Source organism: Ostrinia furnacalis, unplaced genomic scaffold (genome assembly GCF_004193835.3).
Source record: "Ostrinia furnacalis isolate ACB-3 unplaced genomic scaffold, ASM419383v2 OfSCF6691, whole genome shotgun sequence".
NCBI lineage: Eukaryota > Metazoa > Arthropoda > Insecta > Lepidoptera > Crambidae > Ostrinia > Ostrinia furnacalis.
The window spans coordinates 871,070-896,709 of NW_021136930.1; the positions used below are offsets into that span (position 1 = coordinate 871,070).

A 25,640-nucleotide genomic window follows, 5' to 3' on the forward strand; every position below is an offset into this window, starting at 1 on the left:
GACCCGTCGGCATTCACGAAAGATTAACCACGGGATAGATAGTATTAGCATGACAGTGTTGCCACAATATCATTAGGATCAGTAAGCTAGACTTGCAAACAACAGGCACATGTGTGTACAACCACAGAATAATAATATGTACTACGTACAGAAGTTTTACTTCGCGAAGGTATTTAAAAAAATGTATTCTCAATGTCATTAACAATATGGTGTAATTTAGCCTGTCTCAAGAGTCAAGCACCATTTTGTTGACAAACGTCAGTGATCGGCACTGCGCCGAAGCTATAGGGCTGACTTCGGTAAAATGATGTGACGTGAGGTGCCAAACTGCGGAAAATGGCGGAGGAAATACATGATTTAGCATGAATTATCATGAATAATATTAACTATTTATTTACCTCTCAGTGTCTTGAGGCAACTTAAAAAGTACATTCTGTGTTTATTAATATTTAGGCAGTTAAATACTGCACAGTATTTAGTACACCATTTTCTTTATTTTCTTCCATCATACACAAGAATAGGTACGCGTGCGTGTTAGCTCGTATGTGAAGCCTGGTCGAAAAGTATCCTGTAGGTGGGCCATCGCGCGTGTTTTGTTTTCGATGTAAACTCGCGGAGATGAACAGGCCTGGTACAACTACGTCCTGTGAAACTTTTTGCGAGTTGAACAGCAAAATTGGGTCTTATTTCATGAAGGGTGGTATCAAATAGTAGTTACATACATACATTGTATTATTTTAGATTGCAATATCATAATAAGCAATGACATCAGCATTAGTAAAGGGCGTTAATTTCAAGTCGCTGAAAAAAGAGGGCCTTCTGTACCTTCTTATTTTAATTCATAGATCTATGTTGCTAAGTCGAAGTAGACGTGACGTCTTGAAATTCCTATTTTGTCACATTAAAATTTTCCGTAAATGCTTTAATATCTTCAGTGACTGCTCAGATTGTTTCATTATTGTAAAAAAATAAACAGGATTGAGTAAAATTAAATACTTATACAGAGCTATCTGTTTATACCCCTATTAAGATGGCCATCCATTATGGGGTCTAGTGGCTCGCCCGCAATCTGGACTAAGTGCCATTATGCAAGGCACGACTTCTATAGTTTATACAGGGTGTACGGTGCAGGTTGGCAAAAGCTGAAACAATGAATTCAGACTGTACCTTCTTAGTTGAAATCCAGCCTCAGAATACAGAACAAACCAGAAGGAGTGTTCGATAACATTTCTACGCGGCAACTTGTGTCCAAAATACTTCCCCTCCCGCGCCCCTCTACCCCCTTTAGTGTTACTAGCGCTGTGTGACACCCCCATTTTTGGGGTAAAATTATGTATTTTTTTAAAGAGATGTTAAACAAGTAAAAAATAAGTAAGTGAAATAAGTACACACGGCCACAGTGTTAACTATCCATTTCCGTTTTTGCTCTCGCTCTTATCAAATGGTGATTCTTTGCGATAGAACGAGACTGGCCATAGGCATAGATAGTACCTACCTACCTATGAATTTAATTTTTACTCCAAAGTAACTAAGTGTAGATGATTATTTATTTCTATTAAATAGTGTAATATACTATATGTAGGTATAATATGTTATTTCAAAGTCAATTACAAAAGTCGAATATAAATTTTAGAATGCCAAGTAAAACAAAAAAGAAACTTAAGGTTCTTTATTATGTAAACATATCGACAACAAAACATTTGTTTACGGCGCAGTAGTGCTTTTAGTTTAACTTTTCTTGGAGTCAAAAACAGAATCCAAATCAAAAACATCACCAATACTTAAATTTGATTGCGAGGCAACTCTGGCTGTGTATCCTGAAAGAAAATCAGAGTAAGTATGTAAGCAATAATTAATTACTTAAAATTATTATTAAATATACAAATATTGCTGCTGCTGATCTGTTGATACCAATGCCTTACTTTTGAATAAATGGGAAAGTATGAAATTCACGATAGTAATTTATTATCTCCTCATTATTAGGGAGTAATATTATAAATTAATTCAATATATTGAAATCAAATCAAAATCAAAAATATTTATTCAGTTTAGACCACAAGTGGCACTTATAATTTAATTAATCAGGTTGTCATGTCATGGATGAAATTACACTAAAAACTAATTAAAACAAAAAGGATGGGGAAAATATTCCATTATTCTGTGGTAACGCTAACAAAATTAACGCGTGAATTTTTTATAGACAAATGTAATTCAATATAAAAAAGTAGGGTAAAATATTCCGTTGACCTGTGGCAACACTTACAAAATACAACCGTGATTTTTTTTGAAAATTATTATTTAATTAAAATGAATTGGAAATGTGCTACTTACGGATAAAACATGATACCATGCACTTTCTTCGTAATTCCAGTAGCATTATTACATGTTGGAACGGCACAAGACGGCATAATTTAATTATAAAGTGTCAATCTGACGGATATGTACCTAAACAATGCGCGCGCCGGCCATTGACTAATTGCTCTAAAGTCAAATTAGTGCGATTTGGAGTAATTTATATGAATACACATTTACGCCCGTTGACGGTTTCTGGTTTGTTCCGTATTCTGAGAATCCAGCATAATTTGTTCATGCTTCATTTTGACATTTATGGTCGTATATTGCGTTTGCAATAATTACAACTCAATTTGTTGAGGATTACTTGCACAAGTACTTCTTTTCCGAATACGATAATACAAGTACCGAATATTTTGTTGATTGAGCCAGAAAAGAAATAAAAAATTAGTTTAATATTCGGAGTAAGTGGTCTGTATTCTTATTTTTACTAGAGCCTAGGCAATCACATAAATACATATAGACCCTTTAAAGGTGTATCAGACACCAAGGTCGCTAGAAGCTACACAATAATAGATAAAATGCTTCCATTAGGTATCGCCAGCGTCTTATTACAGAATATAATAGCATAAATATAATGTCTATTTTATCAATATGTTGGATAGACAATAGACATAAGACAAGCTCCACCTTTAGTTACTACATAAATCGTATTCATCAGAGTAGTCGCATATCCTAACTTGCAAAAAATCTAATGTACCTACCTATGTTATGTCACCGAGTGGGTAAAAGTGGGCTATGTGGGTTTAAAATAAAATATTGGAAATCGATTCTCTTCACTTAGTTAATTGATATTGCCGTTCCAAACCACCACGGGCACAGGTGATAATGAATAGAAATACCTGAACGCTAACGCAGTTACTGTAGCAAGTTTGTCCGAATGAAGATACTCGTACTTATCTGTTTCACCATTTTAGGTATATGGGATGGCTTTGACCACAAGTAATTTTAATAAGTAACTGCACTTTCTAATTATCATGAAGAGACTGAAAAATGACGCAATAAAGGGAAGTAAAAAGTGTCATCTTTTCTTTTCTGAAACCAAATCTCTCTCTACCACTTAGTTCAGTAACTACAGCCTGCCTAGTATGGTAAAAATATAATATGTCACTGTACTCATACTTTTTATAACTGCGACACAAAATGATGCTATTGTTTGTAACTAAAAGAAATTTCTACAGCATAGTACTCTCTTTGAATATAGTGGTTGTTTATAAATACGCTATATGAAATTTGACATTTTCTTGTTGAGGATTATGGGGTACGCCTGCTGGTAGAACTGGTAGACCTGGACCTATTTCAATTGAAAAAACTTCAGCTTGAGAAGCTATCTAACTCAAAACTAATTGATAAAGATGATCAGCCTTTCACCGCGAGACCAGGTGAAGTGAGAACTTGGAAACTTTTATTTTAACTCTGTAATAGATCCCGTTGAAGTTTTGTTGGGTGGCGGATCTCGCACAATTTATTATAATCAAGTACCAAAGCGTAAGTTCTATAGAAAACCAAGGGTCCTAATTTTTTTACTCATTGACTCTGACTTTGAAATTTTGACTCTGAACCTTTATGGCGCTCGCGTCATTATGACATAATGAAGATAGGCGTTACTACTAATGCTTACGATAAACTTTTAATGAAAAATACGCAATTCGTTTGGTTTGTAATTAACTAATATTAAATTCACTTCAAAAGTTCGTTTGTTTTGCATAGTTCTGATGATCTACAAAACGAGTTATTGTAACATTACATTCAGATATATTAACATAATTTACTGATTGGGTTGGGTCTAATTTGTGCTGAAATTCAAGTACTTTTTAACACGAAACATTTATATCAGATCACTGTTCAAACTAGAAACTTCAATTTTGAGTTTGAAAATTACGAGTATATACAACCATATCATAAGATTGAAGCTCTGTCGTCCGCACTTAGGTCCTAAGTAATAACAAAAGACATTTTCCTCGACGTAAAACTCCTTGTCTAGTGACCCCCTAATATTGTTTATTTATTTAGATGATAGAGGAATCCAATAGAAATTCATTTGAATTAGCGCTACATCAGAGATTACAACTACAAAGGCGCCCCACGTTTTGCATATTCTATCAAGCTCTGCTGTCGTTTTCAGTAACGATATACAAATAAGTATTGCTTTTATTAAGAACCCAAAGAGACTTGTGATATCACATGTTTATACATTAAAGCGGGGACAGGCTGTTTGACCAGCTTTGTTCGGTCGTTACCCCACACCGATGCTTAGAATTTTAAGCAAGATCCATGTTAACAACACACAAAAGAATATTTAGAGGCGCGAAGCTGACTGTGACCGTATCAATAAAACAGTCCAATATTTTAATTTGTGATCCGTTTAGACATTTAGGTAATTTATTTCTGACTATCTGCTGTTTAAAATCTTATTTAAAGGTATAAATGCTTGTTTGTGTTTTCTGTTGTTATATAAGGGTAAATAAAAGTGTGTAGGTGTATCAAAGGACTACAAATTGATGAAACGTATTAACAAAAATAACAATAAACAGTTCAGCAATGTTACATAAAATTCGTTATAAATAAAGCAGGTAGTTGTTGTGTAATGTATTTTTTCTTTGAAAATATATCAAGCCTGTTTTAAAACTTTTCTCGACTAGGTATCCACTTCTAGGTCGGATTAGTAATACGTACTAAGTATGTTACTAGGTGATTTTTATAATTAGTGGACCTGGACAGACAGCAGCCAGAATAGTCGACTATTAGCATGAAAATCATCGTCAACGTGTAAAAATATTTGTAACTATGTACCTATGTACAATGTTAAGCGTAGACGTCATTATAATTTGAATTGGCTCTGTGGCTTAAAAATATGCATGCATTGTCCTATGCACAATACAGAGGTTGATTCTGTTTAAGGTTGTCAGGCAAAATATTTACCTCAGCAATGGATATTATTACACTCTCCACCATTACTTCTACAGTAACGTTTACCCAATAGCATAATACGAGTAAACAGCAAATTAATTAGATAACATCGGCGTATTTTTACAATGAAATGTAGAACTGAGCTGAGCGGATTATTCGCTGTATTGTCAATTGTCGCTCTCTCGTTTATTTGTGGTTTCAGCTTTCGATACATCTTTTATCCATTGTTTGTTACGAGGGAAATTAATTTATTAAAGGTTTAGCTTTGCAATCGTTCTGATCGAGCACTTGATATAATTGCCTGGTTCAATTCAATATTCTGAAAAAGATTTCCTCAAATTAAATTGTTGACACTACATGATACGGATATAGGATCTTTGTAACTTTATGATTTATATTTTAAGTAAGTAGCGAAGATTGTTTACTATGTTTAATAAATATTTAATTAAATAAAATATTCACTTATTAGTTTGTTAGGTACTTAAAAACGTGTGTATTAAATTACCAATTTTGGAGAAAACAAAATATAATTTAAAATGGTTGATTTATTAGCAGGTATTAGATATTTCTTATATTGATACTAACTAAACGAGTATAAATATTTTATACACCCATACAGCCGGCTGCTTATGCGTGTAAGAAGGTATCTGCTATCAAATCGCTTGAAAAGTTTAACGTGTTTTACATTTAATGTCAAACCGACAGCTACACACAGTTCAGAATGTCATTGAACGCCATTTCATATTTGTTTACCGTCAGACAATTTTCTCGAGAATAACTCTAGGTCGCATGACAACACCAATATGCGAAATGTAGCGTAAATCAAATGGGATTTCGCGGCGTTTAGAAAGGGCACGGCTTGATGCGAACGACTCCAGAATACAGAATTGTGTTAACAAAAATAAATATTTGTTTGTCAACAATGTAAAATATCACCTTTTCGTTTCGGCGTGCCTTGATCGCGTAACCACTATAAATAAATGAATAAACATTTGTCAATTGTCTCGAATTATGGAGACTACATTCTTGTATCAATACGTAATCCAAACCCGAGACAGTTTAACAGGTCATGATTCGACCAGAAATCAAACCCGAACTTACTACTTCACGGCGATTTACTGCGCCACTAAGCCATCAAATCTTTGATGTGGGTCAGTGTGGTACCGTTTTTGTTTAATAAACAATAAAATTAGCTCATGATAATGACATTGTGGATTTGCGGTTATAATAGTGATGTCCATAAAATAGGCTAAGATTACACTTTAAAAATATGTGAAAAAGTATCAGCTTCAGGATTTAAAGTTTTGAAATAGTATTCAAATGCTTTACAATTTTTATAGGTTATAAATAATGGGTTTATTCAGTTGACTTTAGGGAATGGTATCCCAACCCTTAAAGCTATAAGCTTCTTTACTTTTAAGCTTTAAAAAAATGGTGACAACACAAATTCGCAATGGATTATTATAATCTTAGCGTTATTGATTCCCATTCCTGTCTTCATAGTCACATATATCTACATCGGACGACTGTCAACACGAAGTAACAATATCCGAACGGTAATAGAATCAATCGCGAGTGATGCCTCTGGAGTGAGCTTCCATCCACCGGGCATGCGGGTCATCTAGACTGACAAGATGATGCGGATGAGCCCATTGTTGGCTTCAAGATTGCACACGAGACATTTATTTACTGTGATGCATTGCTTTGACCCTATTCGAAATGCAGGCTACTCGTACACTGCTTTTCCAAAGAATGTGATAGGAGGCCGTTAAGGTTCAGTCAAACCAACGCGATCACATGCGATCAGCTGGCGTGCTGCGATGGCGATCAGACTTAAATGCATTGATCGCCATCGCTGCACGCCGGCTGATCGCGTATGATCGCGTTGGTTTGACTGAATCTTTACACTTTCTTCAGAATATGAATATGCAGCGCGGAAAAACGTAGAAAATATACTATCTATTTCGAACCGGCAAAAGTTGCGAGGATGTGAATGAGAGTGTTTTAAAAACACATAGTTTTCTTGGAGTACTTTAAGTCTTGAGACATTACTAATAATGTTTGGTTGTAGAGATGGGGATAGAGTCTGCATTACAATGCCCTGTGTTAATTCCTAGCACGGCTAACGAACAGGCAGTTGACTGGCTTCCTAGAAATGCATAACTTACTCGCGGCCCCATAATTCGGTGCTCGTTCGCGGAATCTGCAGCATTCGCGAGTTGACATATTTCATTGCACCAAGCTAGACTCCGGGCCCTATTATCTGCGCCCTTCTGCACTTCACTTACACATTTATACGAGGCCCCATGATTAACTTAAAATGGTTCGTAGTCAAAATCCAAATTTAATCAGATAGATAAAACAATGCCTAAAGTCTGACTTTATGATTACATTATTCCAATGTAACATAACGGTTGAGAAATTATACTGTTTTACGAGTATAATCCTTGCTTTAGTTGACGTTGAATAGTGTTTGTGTCGGCCTCAGACCTAAGCGCTTCGCTCAATAATTACAAAACTGACAAATACCTCCAAATATCTAAAATATAAAAACTGTACTAATGCGGAAGTGAATTAGTGACATTATAGCACACAACTGTGGTAAATTGAAAAAAAAAACCACTTAGTTATTCGTCGCATTGTGTTGCTTGGTAGGCACGCGCGCCATCAATCCACCAAGTTCGCCCCGTTAGTTCTCCAACGAAGTGGCCTGCTCACGAATCATGGGGACAATTCAGTAATAAGGGGAGGCCGGTGCCTGGTGCAGAGAATCGTCTACTTATTACGCGATTTAATTTATTTGTCGTATCCACCTTGTCTGGCTTCTATTACGGCAGGGCGGGGAGTCGCTAATATTTAAGGACACGGCAAATTAGGTTTAATTAGTAAGCTAAAATCAAGTGGCAGTGGGCGGGGCACATAGCTCGAAGAGCTGATGGCCGCTGGGGCAGGAAAGTTCTTGAGTGGCGACCACGAGCTGGAAGACGTAGCGTGGGCAGGCCTCCCACTAGGTGGACCGACGATCTGGTGAAGGTCGCGGGAAGTACCTGGATGCAAGCGGCGCAGGACCGATCTTTGTGGAAATCCTTGGGGGAGGCCTTTGTCCAGCAGTGGACGTCTTTCGGCTGAAACGACGAGTAAGCACTGTAACCTGAATTAATTAAACTGCAACATTTTACCAACAAGTACATATTTATTATATTATCTAAAACATCATCAGTGATAGCGATGAAATATTGAGAAAATAATTTTATTTATTTTTCATTGAAAGTTGAGACCTTCAACTTTTTTTACTGTGAAGTGTATTAAAATATTCGAATCGATACCAAATGGCGATTCAGTTCAGTAAGGCTAAAGGAATATCAATTCAATTCATTTTGATGTTTGTTCGGATTTTTTTTGTTCCAGACTTTCTATTACTTTGGCATATCCATTTGTCACCATTTTATTTATACATCCTGGTGATATCTTTCGTGCTTTTGTGAAAGCTTACCTAACCTTGATACAGTTGCTTTGTGTGTCTATTGACGTTTAGCCGTACAAAGAAATCGACTGCGTAATTTTTAAAAGCAAGGAACATTTTCTTTCCCCGTCAAGAAATTACAGTTCTCACATAATATCGCATTGCAATCTATAAAGAGTTTATTGATATAGTTTATTGAATTATTATTGAAGGATATGCTTTATCTAATTTCAATTTACTCTACCGATCCCGTAGCTATTTTCTACTAACATCTTTCTGTGACCGCAGCTCTACCGCTGTATCTATGTATGCGAAAGCACACTAAAACCTTTATTCAAGCTTAATTTTTGTAATCACAGGCTTACATTTTTGCTTAAGACTGGTATTCACTAAAGGACAAATTATCCGTGTCTCTACATTATTTTACATACACGTGTTGTGGAACATTGCCCCCAATAAATGCCGGTTCCACGCTGCATACACTTACATCTTCACTCAAAACCACGTACCCTCTCTGTAGGCAAATGTGACCAGCCCTTCAGTTTGCTTTGTAACACACGTTCAGTCCCTATTATTATGATTAGTTATCAACTTCTCGTGAATGTTGGGCCCAAATTCATAATTACAAGGCACCGCTTCAGACTAGGTGTGTAATAATTGATATTTGCTTAATTATTGTTTCATCGACTTACAAGTGGGATCGTCGCTTTTGTGATGTTCAACTATCAGTATAATATTTTACATAGTTTAGACAAGGTTACCTATAGCGGATAAAGATAATAAGTAATGACCTTTATTATTTTTATAGCTATTATTGTGGTTCACAAATCAATTGATTATTTAATGTATTGGTTTTCAGGACTAAATTATTTTTTTAGTTAGTATATTACGACAATAACCAATAATTCGTCAGCTTTAATGAGTCTTTTATTGGAACGCTAGTCGAAGCATAAAAATATGCATTGCGGTCGAGGGATCGATCTATTTGTACCTACCGAGTGATGTGTCGACTCCCGAACGCGGCCCCAGAAAGCTTTTAATAAAATATTGTTACCTCATGGTAAAACCTAATTTGCCGCTCTCCGCCTCCGTTCTAGAGGATTTACAATCTTTACGAAGCTTGCCAATGGTGGAACAACACAAATCTTCGATTACCATGGTTGTTGAGATTTACTTTAGCGAGTATAAAATATCTAACTAACAATCAAATACTACACGTCGAATGAATGAATGAAACTACGAGTCGTATGAATGTAAAATGTATTATTGTTTATTACTGCAATCATGCCTACAAGTAATTATTTTAATAAGCAAACGTAAACTAAATCGGATTTTATTTCAGTGGTGTAAACAAATACTGTATTTTCGGGCTCGTTATTTTAAAGTTGTTATAATTTTACGATATTGAACCCAAAATAGTATTCCAAATGCAAAACGGGCTGTGCTGTAATTTTACTGAAATAAAGTCAAATTTAGCGATTCACAATTGGGTGGATTTAAGTGTTAATTAATGTAACACCGCAAAATTTTGACTCATGAGGTATTGATAGATTAGCAACGATTTTCTAAAATTAGCCGAATGCTTCAATCGTCAAGTATCGATCGCATTTGAAGTAATTTGACGTTTAACTTAAATCTGAAAGTATAGTTTTTAATTGACATTTGTGTCAAAATTAGAGGTAGTGTATGTTTAGAGTGCATTATCGCAAGACGCGTAGGTGAAAATAAAAATGGTTAAAATATACTATGATTAAATTGATTAAATTGAGCGGTGCTATTTCAAGATTGAAATAACACCGCTCAATTTAATCAGTATGCGTTTTTTAACAGGCATCGTTATTAAATTAAGAACATGGCACGATTAAAGAATATGATTTATCTTTTCTACAGTGGCTCTTAGCCCAGGACAGGACTAGGTAATCCGAGGCTATCTCTATGTTAATGATCCGGACGTTTATGTAAAAGATGTAATCTGAGGCAATAAACGTTTACATGTAAATATTCGTAAGGCTATGCGTATACTGCAAGCCAGCGGCGTGCATCGATTGCACTGAATACAGCTCTACAGATGTAAACAGACAGTTGTGGGTGGTGTAGTATAATAATTTTCAGAAACTCTCAATTTGGATAATGAAGCATTTAAGAAATTATGTTCTATTGCTATAAGGTCTAGTATTCAACAGAAAAACTATTAACTTCAGACAATTCTTCTGAATTTTAGCAATATTGGCAGAGTTTCTTGCGTTATTTTTTGTTCCCAGCACTAACTTAACTGAAATGTTTATCAAATCACTGGTAGGATAAAAATATTAAAAAACATCTAACAGGCAACATTAAAACATTTTTATTGTATTTGTTGTTTTTGTAATTATAATCAAAAAGCTTTATTTACTTTGACTTGGTGATCCTAGTTATTATCTATTCCTTGAGGTAGGTACGTATCTAAAATAATCGCAAGCAGTGCCAATCTTGCGTTTGATGAATTTCAAACATGCAATAAATTCATGCTCATTGAAATGCATTCCTTGACCAAGCCCTATGCTCGGCCTAAATTGTTCGGAGTTAACGTCATCAAATGGCAACATTATCATTTTCATATTGAAACTATTGAGTAATGTTTGTTTTTTAATCAAGATCTATATGACTTGGGATCATTAGAGAAGCAAATAGTCGTGTAATAGGCGTTTATTCGCAGATAACTGTGAATACTTAGTACTTTTTAATAGCTTGATGTGCTGTTTTCATTTAATCATAGGTACTTATTAGGTATTAAAAACACGTGTCTATAAATTCGAATCAAATTATATCATACATCCATTTGATTACTTCATTTATTTTGCTAATAACTTACTTAGTTGTGATAGAGAAATAAAAACTAAACAACACCCTCCAAGACAAATCCAAACTGTACCCAAGATGGGAGACGTCGTGCTAAGACTATATTTGAATACTTAAAAAAGTTACCAAAAATTGAGCCGTGAGCGCGATGGAGACTATTAAGCACTTCTGTTCGTGGTGACCGAGTAAGGGTTGTCAAATCTCAGTTAGTTACACAAAATATGAAGCTAGTTTACTTAACGTAGTATCAGATGCGATTCCTATTTGAGATAATTTGAGAAGTAGGTAGGTAGGTATTGATGCTCGTTTTCTATTTTTAAGCTCGTGCCATTAATTTCACTGCACTTTAACATCCAACGCACAATTCACAATGTTAATGTGGGGGCGTACGCCAGGTAGTCTGAAATTTAATTTGGACTGGAAAAATCTATTCTGCACTTTTTCTCTCTTTGTGCAAAAGTTCACACAAAATGACGATAATTTGTTTTTAATTTTAATTAATAGTTGATTGCTCTGTTTTGCCCTGGTTAGAAAAAAGCATAGATCCGAGTTACCTATTACCTTATGAAATATCAGAATCCGTACTCAGTACTTAGTTTTGATGTTACTCAATAATACCCATTAAACAAACAATAAGGAAAAGGAACCGAGCCACCCCTGAAGACGACAGCAGAAGTTTGCACCGTCGCGGCCGTATGCGCAAACTCTAAACTTAATACGGCTATTTAGTATACAGAGATAAGTATATCACGTACTAGGCCCGTCTGCGGCGCGAGCTGTGGAATTTTAAATACGGAAAGGTGTTTCTGAAAATGTTTGTTCTTGAAAAAAAGAGGATTCCTTCCGCGAAACGACAGCTTTTTCTTTTATTGTCGATTTATGCAAACTTAGACACGTGATCGTATGACACGGCGTTCCTGTAAAATTGTATGACATTGTTATGCTCGTTGTTAGTACAATGGCTGTAGTAAAAATGTAATGGCTTGATAAAGTGCGTAATTTTCTGTGTTATAGAGGTGTATCTGCAGCGGATGCTTCTGATATGCCTACTTTTCTTATGCATAACAGTAGAGTCAGAATCTTGTCTTGGCTCTATGGTCAGTAAGCCCTGCGGTGTAGCAGATGAAATAGCACAAAAGCACAACCTCAAAAATTTTACATTTCTTATAGATTTAAGTATACCTACATAAGTACATAAATGTATATGTACAATTGTACATTTAGTAAAAAATAAATAAGAAATCGGTTTTAAAGGGTTAGAGTAAAACTCTACCAAATTCGCTTTTTGGTAAATAATTCATCACCAATTAAGCGTCTGAATTGAAATCCAGATCCAATCTAATAAACATGTGTAATCCCCAATAATTGGACTGAATTCCACCCTGTAAAACCTCGTCTGTTTTAAAATAACAATTAGTAAAACTTTGAATTTTCAACAGTTGCGAGCAAGTTAACTCCAAAGTAAGATTACCTACCAGCGTGGGTATTGTTCAAATAAACGTCCTACTCTTTAAATGTTCGCTTGAATCTTTGCCGCACTGCAACTGTAACTTCTTGTTCGTCGTCTGCATCACAACTTCGAATAACTTCATACTAACTTAAACATTGGCTAGGCAGGAATAGTTCTATTGGCAACGCGAAACTTAATCAAAACATATTTGACGCTGCTAGCGCCATCTAGCTGGTTAGCGCCGTACTGAACCGGATTGAATAAAGCAGACACTAACTTCAAAAAGCACGTGCTCTACCTGTAAGCTCAGTTCCACAAGTCTGTCGTAGATGGCATTAAGAGTATTGAATTCGAGAACTTATTTTACTTTAAAGTACTTTGGTAAACACTAATAATTCAGAAGAGGGATTTTATGATAATTTTATAATGCCTTCTATGATGACTTCATAACGTCAATGAAATATAGATTTAAAACAGTTCAGTTCCATAACTCTGTGATAGATGGCATTACAGGTATCTGATGTAGAGTCAAGAAGAACCTTTTCACTAAAGTTAAGAAACTTGATCATTTTGTTTCACTCTCAAGTTATTTAATTACCTTTATAAATAAACTAAATATTGTGGCAAAAATAATGAGTAATTCTGCAAAACATAGATTTTGCTGAACATAATTGTGAAAATGATTACAAACGCTTCAGCCACAGATGGAGCCACAATTATAAAATGTAGAGCTCAAACTCTTTCTAGCTTTTTGTTAAGTATCAGGTAGGTGGTAAAATATGACTTTTTGGGTAAAAGATTTTAGTAACTCCTTATTACATCGACGAAACATTTTAGATATACTTAAAGTATTAAAGTGGGTATCAGATTCGTAATTATAAAAAAAATTGTGAAATAATATATCCTTCTAGTTGCTTTATTAAAATTTTTACGCCTGACTCTTCACTTTAATAACATTTATTTTCTATTGTCTACAGAAGCATGTGGTGCAGACGATTTCCGCTGCGACAACGGCAAATGCATAGAAGCAGCGCGGCGATGCGACCACATCATCGACTGTCCTAATGAAGAGGACGAACGAAATTGTGGTGGGTAAAATATTTCATCATCGTCATTGTGGCTGACACAGGACGACTACTGCTCAACATAGGCCTCCCCCAATGATTTCTATATTGTCCTGATAGTTGCATCCAACGCCTTCCAGCTACCTCTACAAGGTCTTCGGTCCACCTTGTGGGTGGACAGTAAAATATTTGTTGTTATCAAATTAAACCTTGGTTTGTAATTGATATATTAACTAACCACCAATATATCATATTAACATCAAATCAAATTACGGTAAACCGCAGTACATCATATCCACTAAAATGTTTATCGATAGTTTGTGGTTACACTAGGTACTTACCTCTAATGAAAATTAAATTATTTGAAATAACTACGTAATGAGATAAACATTCTGAATTGGTGGTTTATGAAGTGCAATCCTAGAGTTTTGATTTACAGGGTTTTGTTTTTTTTCGTTGATGATTTTTCTACTGTATATCCCCTAACTAAAATATGTAATTTCTTTGAAATTCTTTCGCCAAAATTAATCATCATCATCATCAACAGCCCTTTACAGTCCACTGCTGGACTATGAGCCTCCTCCACTATAGTGGAGGGTTTTGCCATAATCTCCACGCTTGGCAGGCGGGTTGGAGATCGCAGTTTAAAAGATTGATGTTTTTCAGAGAGCGCTGCTGCCCATTCTCTGTTTGATGTAGTCCCTAAGTCGCCTCTTACAAAATTAATCAAATGAATTTAAATAAGTGTATTTTAATTATTTATTTAGAATGTCGAGACGGCGAGTTCCAATGCCGCAGCGACGGATCTTGTATCGAGGGCAGGAAGCGCTGTGATGGCGTCAACCACTGCAGGGACAGTTCCGACGAACTCAACTGTGGTATGTATTCGGACCTACCTACTCTCGTTGATTTGAAACCAGTTCTCTAGACCAGTTTTTAATTAACTCATATGCTGAGAACCACTAAAATGAGCATATATTTTGGGCACGGAAATTATCAACAGGTCTAGTAGACATTTTGATTTTTTTTCGCGATTTCTACATTACTACAAGTAGTCACTGAAAAAAACTACATACTTAATATTATGCTCTTTATCTAGAGAACTTGTATCATAATGACATACTAACACAACTAAAACTGACATACCTGCATTGCCCACACATGCTTCTTCATTGGATTTAATACGGTAAGCCGCAAGACTCAGTGCCAATCGCACCAGATGGGCGGGTTTACTCGTCTGTGAAAGCAGTGGTCAGTTTCGATGCAGTGACGGCTCTTGTATATCTATATTGCTTCGCTGCGATGGGTTTCGTGACTGTCCAAAAACTGGCAACGATGAAATTGGATGTCGTAAGTAGCGGTCTTATCATAAAAGTAGTTTGGGATCGATCAATAAACGAACACTTTATTACCGTTAAGAGTAATTTATCAACATTTTTGAGTTAACACAATTATTGTATCTCCAGATTTTTAAATGTCTTTAAGTAGTTATTAATCAATCCAAAACTATGCTGATTTGTTCTTTTACTACTAACACAGACGCTCACTAACATTTTGATTCAAAAGCATGCTATCCGGATCAATGGCAATGTGATTTTGGCAATTGCATCTCAAGAAGCAAACGATGCGATGGCCACGTTGACTGTCCCACCGACAGATCAGATGAGAGACACTGCGTTGGTAAGATCAAAATAAGAAGTAAGGTTTTCTATTAAAACATAATTACATAATTTATGAACACAAAATTCCATGTCTAAAGCTCAATTCAATTCCCAATATAAAATAAGGGCACTATTATAGAAGGCACTTAAAATTAACGAGGTCACCTTTTTGGTTTGCACGTAAGACAATTAAGGTTATTGAATTTAAAATTCCACTCACATTTGGGAAATTACACTGGTACATCACTACATCCTTAGTTTTGCATGTTTTCCAGCCAATGGAAAGTTTAGATGCAGAACTGGCAAGTTAATACCTGAATATCTAAGATGCAACCGCCGTTACGATTGCCCACATGGGGACTATTCCGACGAACAAAATTGTCGTAAGTTCAACACTGATTCCCGAGTCTTTGTTTCGTCATTGGCTTTTATCTTTTCATCTCTTTTATCTTCAGATCTTCTTTGCATTTCTTGTACTTCTCCGCTACTTTTGTCTCGTTCTTTCTGTTTCTTTACTGATGTTCTGATGTTTGAAGTTTTGTCTTTTGTTCTAAAAATTTTCGCTCTATAATTTTCTTCTATGAACTCATACTGAAATATTTCATACTTGAAATATCCAAAACTCATTCAAAATGTTTATTTTCTAAAACAGCATGTGGTGACGGCGACTTCCAATGCGATAACGGCAACTGCATACCTGCATCAAAGCATTGTGACCGAACGCATGATTGTCAGGATGGTTCAGACGAACGAGATTGTATTTACGGTTTGATCTTCTTAACTGAAAATTTTTAAACTTTAATTTGCCAATTTCTCTTAGAGGTGGTGGCGTTTGCACAGTACCCCACTTGTTTAGCATGGTTACTGAAAACTAATTGATTTGATTAAAAATGCTTGTTAATAAATAGTACCTTACCACACTCACGAGATATCACAAATGTAAGGCTTTTAAGGCAACTAGATAATAATTGCAAAGTTCATGTAGATATTTAAACATTTTAAAGCTACATTATTTTTTCGTTTTACATTTAAAACTATCTATAAATTTCAAAATGTCTACTCATGTCTAAATTATATAAAATTATTATTCCGAACATTTTGAAGTTTATGGATGCACTTCACTCAATTTTATTTTGTATATTACTAGTGAGGGATTGTTGTTTATTTAAATGAAATACAAACAAATAACACTACTCAACCCGATTACCTACTATAAAATTCAACTCGACAAACTAATCATTAATAAAAAATATAAAGTATATCCCTGGCTAGTTTGTGTAAATTTACGGTTATGGTAAATTATGTTATGGCAGGCACAGTATGCATGGCTTTTCAATATAAATGCACGAGCGGACAATGCGTACCGGCTGAATCGGTCTGCAATGGGACCAAGGAGTGCAGCGACTGGTCTGATGAAAAAGACTGCCCTTGTAAACGAGGTCAATTCCCGTGTAGGGACGGTTCATGCATTAATATAGCACTAAGATGCAACGGCCACATCGACTGCCACCCGAACGGCGAGGACGAGTTCAACTGCGGTAAGTGATACGGGGTTTGGAATCAGATACGCTTCATGTGAGCTTCAATACCGCACTTCGTTCATACATTAATCGTCTTTGGTGTTTGCTATCCAGGGTATTGCCCAAGCCAACATTACTGGCAGTGTGCGGATGGTAGCTGTATACCACATACGAAACGTTGTGATGGTCGCTCCGATTGTCTCGATCACTCTGATGAGAGAAAGTGTGTCACCCCAAAACCGTTGAGCAAAGGTTCAGGATCATTTATCAGGGTCACCACCTGCATGCTCGTTCATCCTTCGCATGATCACTTCGTTTTGTTTTTCGACCGATTAGTTCTGTATCGCATGAATTAGCTTTTGTCTTTGGTATGTCTTCGTTGTTTCGTTGGATTCAAGTTGTAGTTCATTTTCTTCGTTTGTATCAATAAAAAATATTATCTGCTGTGGGAAAATACGTAGTCTTGAAATTCTTTACGTAATTTATTTGCTAGAAATGAGGATAAAATCTATTTTATTTTGATAATGTTAAACTAAACTTTGTATTGAAGTAGAAAGGTCGAAGTGTTAATCGCAACCGGGGATCAGTCTGTTTTGGTCAGAAATGAACATATTTGGTGATTTGCAGTTCCAACGTCGCCGTGCCCTGATGATAGCTTCACTTGCCCCTCTGGGTCCAGCCGGCCTTGTGCTAGACGTTGCGATGGAGAGATCGAATGCGACGGGGGCGAGGACGAGGAAGATTGCGCAAGTAAATAAAAACCTTTTATGCGGATACACACGATCGAACTAATTTTAGGAACATCTTTACAATGAATGCTTGGTTATTTCAACTACCATCACAAATAATAGTAAATCGTCTTCTTTAGTGAATTGGGGACGCCTTCATAAACTACTACTTGACCAGTAATGACAGTAAAACAACTAAGAAATAAATAATGTAATAGAGCCACTATTCAACGGTTAAGCCTATTAGTTTGATCGTTCGTGTGTCGGATATACCTACCTATACTTGGCTTTTCTGTGCATAAACTATCAATATTATCAGAGTAAATACTTTTCGGCGCAACACCCCGCTAATCCACGCTAAATTTTGTCAGTGTGTGCGTGCGCATTGGCGCGCTCACATACAAACCGCGCTCGGTGCGTTTCTATGAAGATGACCTACTCATTTGTATTTACTCTGATATTATTGTACAATTTAAGCAAGAGTTCATCAGTTACCAAAAAACTGTTTTAACTTTGTCTATCCCTTTGTAAACTGGACCTTTATTTCGTCAGTAAATAGTTACCTACTATGCAAATAAAAAGTCTATAAGTTTTAATTTAAGTTTAATTTAATTATGGAAAGCTATTAAAGTGTATTTACAATGTGCAAATATTGTTCTAAGAAAGTCTGTGCGAATGTATTAATCTGCAGTGCGATGGTTTATTAACGGATTTCACAATGCTACTCGTATTTGAAATTATTGCGAGCTAGCGAATTTTATGTGTGTTATTGTGATGTTAAGTAAATTGTATTGTTTCAAGCTTGCGGTCACGAGTGCGATGGAATTTGCCTGGACGATCAGAAGATCTGCAACGGCTACTCTGACTGCTCCGACGGCAGTGATGAGCTGAACTGTGACCACTGTGACGGGCCTGACGATTTCAGGTAACTTGAGATGACTGGGCTAATTTCTATCGACCTACAAATAAGAACGCTTTGAAACACGTATAGAGTATTATGCTTTATAAGCGAAATGTTCAGTCTACGCGAATGTCGCCCTGCGATTTATATTTTAATTAAGGTGTCCTGCGAATTTTTCTTTTATCTACAGGTCTGGTTAACAAGGTAACATTTTGTTGTAGATGTAACAGCGGGGAATGCATTAACGCTGTGCAGCACTGCAATGGCATATTCGAATGTCCCGATGAAAGTGATGAGCTGTACTGCAACTCAACTATGCTATCGAAGCCAGGTAATAATTAATTTAAAAGCCAGACAATTTATTAAAATTTTAATATCAAACAACTTCAGTAACTCTTTAGTTTGACATCTCCCATTATCTGTACAATTTCAAAATAACATGGACATTATTTGGCAGTAGTATAACTTTTCAATTGCTTCTTTTTTATAAGGAACCGGATCTTTCGGAGACGGACTTACCGATTACCACTATCACTGAAAAAGGAAAAAATAAAGTCTGAAGTTTTAAAATCCACACAAATAACAAAAAATTTGAACCTAATATACCTACTTGTATAACATGGTTACTGTGGACTGTCATAAAACTTGAACAAAGTTTAGAATTCTGGAGCTACGAGTATACATAGATAATGTATTTATAAGAGTAAATATAAAAAATACCATGTTTGCAAAATGCTTAACTTTTCTGCTTCAGGTGACTGTTCTGCAGACGAATTCCAGTGCCGAGATGGTACTTGCATCAATAGTTCTTTCTATTGCGACGGCGGAAACGACTGCATCGATAACTCCGATGAAGAGAACTGTCGTAAGTATTTACTGACGAATTATTAACTTAGCAGAAAATGCAATCATATGTATTACCACAACTAGCTTACAAGTGAGGACCGATTAGTGGCATAGCAACGTCAGTCATTAAAAATTATGCTATCGAAATTAAATATCTAAAAAATTCATAGAAATTTTCAAAAAGGAAAATTGGATTAGCTAACTCACTATCTGCGTTGGTAAGCCACTTATCAAACCCTCTGTTTCTGATGACTACATTTATAAGTTTGTTGTCTCTGCGAGCACAGAGCACTTAAGCTTTAGCAATACAATTAAAAAGCACAAAATTGTCTACACGTGAATGGAACTTTAAAGCGCACAATATTTGACACATTTGAATCGGCACCAAAATTTTACTTGCACCTAGATCTTTCACATATAAAGTTATTAAATTAATAATTTAGTTTGAAATCATTGGCACTCTTAAATCTTGTGTACGTAACTTTTTAAACAGGGTAGGGCCGGTAGATTGTACATACAAACCGTGGTCGTGAGAAGCATCTTCTAAGTGTAAATAAACTTTTCCACACTTGTGACAAAATGCCGAACATGAAAATATAGGTACTGGTATGAAACGTAATAGGTAGTACATAAGTGATTATGATAATTTTGTAACATGAAATGGTGTACAGCATGGTACATAGTCCGCCCCTCGCGGTCGCCAGACCAGCGGCCCTGCCACGAATCTGAGTTCACCTGTAACGATGGCCGCTGCATCACCCACTTGAGGCGATGCGACAATATCTATGACTGTATGGACTTCTCTGATGAACAGAACTGTCACACCTCCGGTACCAACGCAATTTTTACCTCCATCATTCGTTTTGGAATGCTGAATGCGTGTTGACCAGTCTACATTGTCAGTTATCCCGATCTTATATCCCTAGTTAATTTCGGATGTAGATTTGATTATTTTGTTAGTTCTCCTGGTTTATTTGACATTTATATTCTGTTCCGTTGTGTAGATTTTCCAATTACAATTATTGCAGTAATTAGCACCCTGTAATTAGTGTATAATTTAGATTAATTTAGAACGTAGGTATGTAGCTAATGCACCAAAACCTTTTATTCCATGCATCTACATTATGCGTCGCTTTTATTTCCAAGTTACGTAGAACAATATTATAGAAAAATGTATTTATTTTTTATTAAAACATTCTGAATGATTCCTGCAACTGTAAAATTTGAATAATGGATGTTGTTAATACGAGTAATAGAGTAGTCCTATAAAGTATAGTTTGTATTTTTTATAAATAATTAAGCAATTTGGTTTCAAGTTACTTTTCAACCCATTAATTTGTAACCTATTTAATAGCTATGTATACTATTGAAAACATTATAAATAATATTGTTATAGAACCAGCATGATTTAATCATTACTTTATGCAAATATTAATAGGTAGAGTATAGAATTGTTCATATTATTTCAGAATGTGACGAGAACCAATGGCAGTGTGTCTCCGGGATGTGTATTCCGGCGACGTCATACTGTGATGACCTTCCTGATTGTCCTGACAATTCTGACGAATTAAATTGTCCGACAACCCGGCCCTGGATCACTACTTCCACTTCACGACCAAGCAAGGATCAAAACAGCCAAACAACGCCACGATCGGACAGTCCTTATGGACAAGGTCAGTACCCCGGTGGTCAGACTGAAAACCCATATGGTGTTCAAACTGAAAATCCATATAGCAACCGACCTGGGAGCCAACCAGGTGGTCAACCTACCGATCCTTACGGTGGTCGCCCTGAAGATCCCTACAGTGGTCGCCCTGAGGATCCCTACAGTGGTCGTCCTTACGATCCTTACGGTGGTCAACCTGGCGGTCAAGGTAGTCAGCCAGGTGGACAAGGCGGTCAATATGGAAGCCAACCAGGAAATCAAGATAGTTCGTACGGCGGTCAACCAGAAGGCCAGGGTGGTCAATACGGCGGGCAACCAGGACAGGGTGGTCAATACGGCGGGCAACCAGGACAAGGTGGTCAATACGGCGGGCAACCAGGACAAGGTGGTCAATANTCAATACGGCGGGCAACCAGGGCAGGGTGGTCAATACGGCGGGCAACCAGGACAGGGTGGTCAATACGGCGGGCAACCAGGACAAGGTGGTCAATACGGCGGGCAACCAGGACAAGGTGGTCAATACGGCGGGCAACCAGGACAAGGTGGTCAATATGGCGGCCAGCCAGGAGGACAGGGCGGTCAATATGATGGCCAACCAGGAGGACAGGGCTACCCATATGGCCCTTCATCAGGTGGACAAGACCAAAATGGAAATATTGGTGAGCTTTTTTGATTTTCAATGCTTGAAATACTAACCAATGCCGCATTTGTAAGGAAATAAATCTACAAGGTATCAATAAATTTCACTTTGTGCGTTGTTCCGTAGTAACTATGTGTAATAATACATTATAATGTTTACATTGTGAATTCCTTAGAATAAAATTACGCCAGTTAGGTTTTTAGTCTGGCAAGCCTAACTTAATTCGTCGTATCACTAGATGGATGCCCAAGGAACCAATGGCGTTGCGAGAATGGTCCTTGCATAGACTCGAACCGCCGATGCGATGGGCGGATCGACTGCCCCTTCGACGATAGTGACGAACTCGACTGTCCCGCCGGCAGTAAGAATTCGACCTTCTGTCCCATTTTGCTGTTTCCAACCCTGAACTCTAACTAAGGATATTAGCGAAACTACGCCGTGTTTTGAATTATTAACAGTTTTTTACTACAAAATATACCGTGCTCGTCCCGTATTATTATTATCGACGTAATCAAATTGAACAATGAACATAGCGAGGCAAATAATACTAGTTATTTCTTATAGAGCGACTTTATTTTTGAATACTTAAATCTTAAAATAATGCCAATACAATTAAAAATCATAAACGTATTCTGATTATAATATATTTTTTTAGATATTTATTTCAAATGAGAGTTTTTCCAAAGAAAAAAAATACAACGTATCCGTTTCGGTTTTGCTAATATCCGGTAACCCCAAACTATTAATGTGACTGATAAAAAAACTAACGTTCCAGAAAGCTAATTCTGCTCTAAAAATACTACTAAAATGTAAATAAATGATTAATGAACGGTTGTGGATGTTTAAATGTAAATAATACTAGATAACTATGTTTATGTTATTATTGTAGGCAGGTAGGAGAATTAACCATTACATTCACCTCATTTGATGTTCCTTCAACATTAAAAATCACGTACCTAACAATCATAGTTACATTCTACTAAACAGCCTGATTATTAACTAACATTGGAAATCCTGTTAGTTAAGAATGTTAAACAATGCCAGTATTTTGACATCGCCTCTTATGTTTTCAGGCCCAGCTGCTCTGAAGCTCAAGACGTATCCCAGCCAACAAACTGTCAGAAATAGTGAGTATTGCCTTTTAGTTATTGTTCGTAAGACTACCCGCAGACTAAAGACTAACTAAAGTACGGCCAACGAGAAGCGATACCAAATGTAAACAAACCCAATGTCATGGTCATTTGGAATAGCAGGGGTGCATTACTTTTTAATAGTTAGATTACATATTTTTGTAGACAATATAGTTTTAAAAAATATCTGTCAAACCATAAAAATAGATGTTTTATCGAATTTTGTTTTTGTTACACACAATGTGCCCGGTGTATGGCAACAGGCCTACCCCTTTTTCAGAGTACTTAAATATATATCGGAATAATAAAATAAGAAGCGACAAGTAACAGATTCGCCCTCGTGAATTTTGAATTGAATTGCAACAACTATGCATACTAAAATGGATGTCCGAATGTTGACGAACCCGTCTAACTTTGACATATTTTGGCGGGAGAACGAGTCATTACGTCAAATACACAAGATGGGAAGAGACAGAATAGATTGTCAATTCGACAGTCGAATCGACCTTTTGTATCGCTGCTAGTTGGCCGTACTTTAGTGACCCAGTATGCGCTAACAACTTAATGTGATTAAGCTAAGCTATCGGCCGACTAAAAAATGTCTGTCGAGCGGGGAGTCTAACGCCCGTATTCACAAACGATACTTGCTTAAGTAAAGCAGCAAATCGAATGCGCAGCATTAAATAGAGCTCTGTGATTGGTTCGTGTGTCACCCTGTGCGTCCACGCCCACTGTGAGACCTCATAGTATGTTTGTGAATACGGGCCTAAATGTATTTTCAAAGAGGAGTAACTTTAACACTAATTATGTACTTAAGTTTAAACATTTGTACACATCAATTCAGTTGAGGATTCGAGGTGAGAGGCTTTGTAGAAATGTTATTGGTTACTGAATATTGTACTGGTGGTACGAGTATACAGGGTGTTAGGTAAATGGGTATATGAGCCGACACTAGCCCATGTTAGCATGGTCATATAAATGGTATGGTGAAGTCAGAAAATTGATATCTTCATTTTAATTATTTTAATTTTCATACAAATCGGATATTATAAAATTTATTTTGTATGAAAATTAAAAAAATTAAAATGATGATATCTAATTTCTGACTTCACCATACCATTTATATGACCATGTTAACATGGGCTAGTGTCGGCTCATTATACCCATTTACCTAACACCCTGTATAGCGTTGCTAGATGCAATGTTTTTTGTAGGTACGAATATTGCCAATCATTAGTAATAAACCAAAAATCATCTATGAAAGTTTATGGCCAACTTGTACACACACTTCAATACAATTTGCATTAAATTGTAGGTATGTAATAATATCATCCATGTTTATCAACCTTCTAAGACCGACAGAATGGTATAATCATCATATTTAAATAGTGCAATGCGCAAAAGGTCTTATTCCTTAAATTTTATTATTTCATTACTATTTTCAATCATTCGCTTTCAATGTAATGGAATTTTTAACTATCAATCTCTATAATCTTTGTATGTTCTTCTTTAGCTGTTTCTAAAACCTATATTTGGTGGAGGTAAACCCTTGTTTTCCTAGCTTATTTTGTTTTTCATCGATGTGACAGTTATTTTAATGCGCTTTTGTTTCTTTCATGGTGGCGGAACAGCCAATTTTGGTGAGTCGGTGTGCTAAGTATTTAGGAGAGATTGCATTTGGGTTAAAAATCTCCTTTGGTTTTTGATAACAACATAATGTTTTGGGTTAATAATCTCATTAATAAAGGGTTTCATTTGGCGTGATTTAATAAGAATAGTGATCGTTCTTGAAACAAACGTTTTGATTTTCAACTAAAAATATCATGGTTTAGCTCGATACTTACGAACGATTACCTATTCTTACTTCCTCGAGTCTTGCTATTTCAATAATAGTAAACATAATGGTTGCTGTATCACAATGCTCGGGTCGATTAACATTTCAAGGATCATAAGCACACAATAATATTGGGATTTGCTAATTTTGATTTAAGTATTGCATGGTTTTTTTTAATATTACGAGTGCATTGCAATTAGTTTTACCTAATCTTTTATAATTTCATCTCTTCTTATTTTAAATTACTAGTTATTACTTACTACCTACTACTTATCTTATACTTTCTAACATGATGATGAGTAAGCAAGGAAGGAAGGACTCGTGTATTGGTAGTACATTGTTTTAATTACAATATAATAAACCTTCCACAAATGAGTCCTTTATTTATTATTTTAACACTACATGAAAAGGAGAGATAAGTAAATATGGTAATTTTTGATATCTTTGGGCAGGTCTTTTGGAAATGACACTTTTACTTAAAATTGTTTTCGGATCTATCTTATTACACATTTCATCTTCATAACCTTTAGATAATACTAAACTAAGGAACATCATCTCAAAATGTCTTTATGAACCTTACTAAGCATTGATTTTGTGAGTATTGATTTTTCATGAGAAATACGTAGATGGCTGACTG

The 25,640-nt window shown here is 36.0% G+C and overlaps 1 protein-coding gene across 13 annotated transcripts in view; it reads left to right on the forward strand.

Moving 5' to 3' along the window:
* Positions 1–25,640, forward strand: part of LOC114362700 (terribly reduced optic lobes) — a 126,652-nt gene that overhangs the window by 21,751 nt on the left and 79,261 nt on the right. For 4 of the 13 annotated variants that reach the window (XM_028318185.1, XM_028318192.1, XM_028318196.1 and 1 more), the window contains exons 3-16: positions 13,991–14,101; positions 14,845–14,955; positions 16,014–16,121; positions 16,391–16,504; positions 17,052–17,276; positions 17,886–18,008; positions 18,788–18,911; positions 19,109–19,218; positions 19,642–19,752; positions 21,203–21,784; positions 21,882–22,058; positions 22,278–22,400; positions 23,113–23,166; positions 24,801–24,809. In XM_028318185.1, the coding sequence (XP_028173986.1) occupies positions 13,991–14,101; positions 14,845–14,955; positions 16,014–16,121; positions 16,391–16,504; positions 17,052–17,276; positions 17,886–18,008; positions 18,788–18,911; positions 19,109–19,218; positions 19,642–19,752; positions 21,203–21,784; positions 21,882–22,058; positions 22,278–22,400; positions 23,113–23,166; positions 24,801–24,809 (2,082 nt within the window). The remainder of the gene's footprint in view (positions 1–13,990; positions 14,102–14,844; positions 14,956–16,013; positions 16,122–16,390; positions 16,505–17,051; positions 17,277–17,885; positions 18,009–18,787; positions 18,912–19,108; positions 19,219–19,641; positions 19,753–21,202; positions 21,785–21,881; positions 22,059–22,277; positions 22,401–23,112; positions 23,167–24,800; positions 24,810–25,640) is intronic. The other 9 variants (XM_028318189.1, XM_028318188.1, XM_028318190.1 and 6 more) reach the window with 9 other exon arrangements.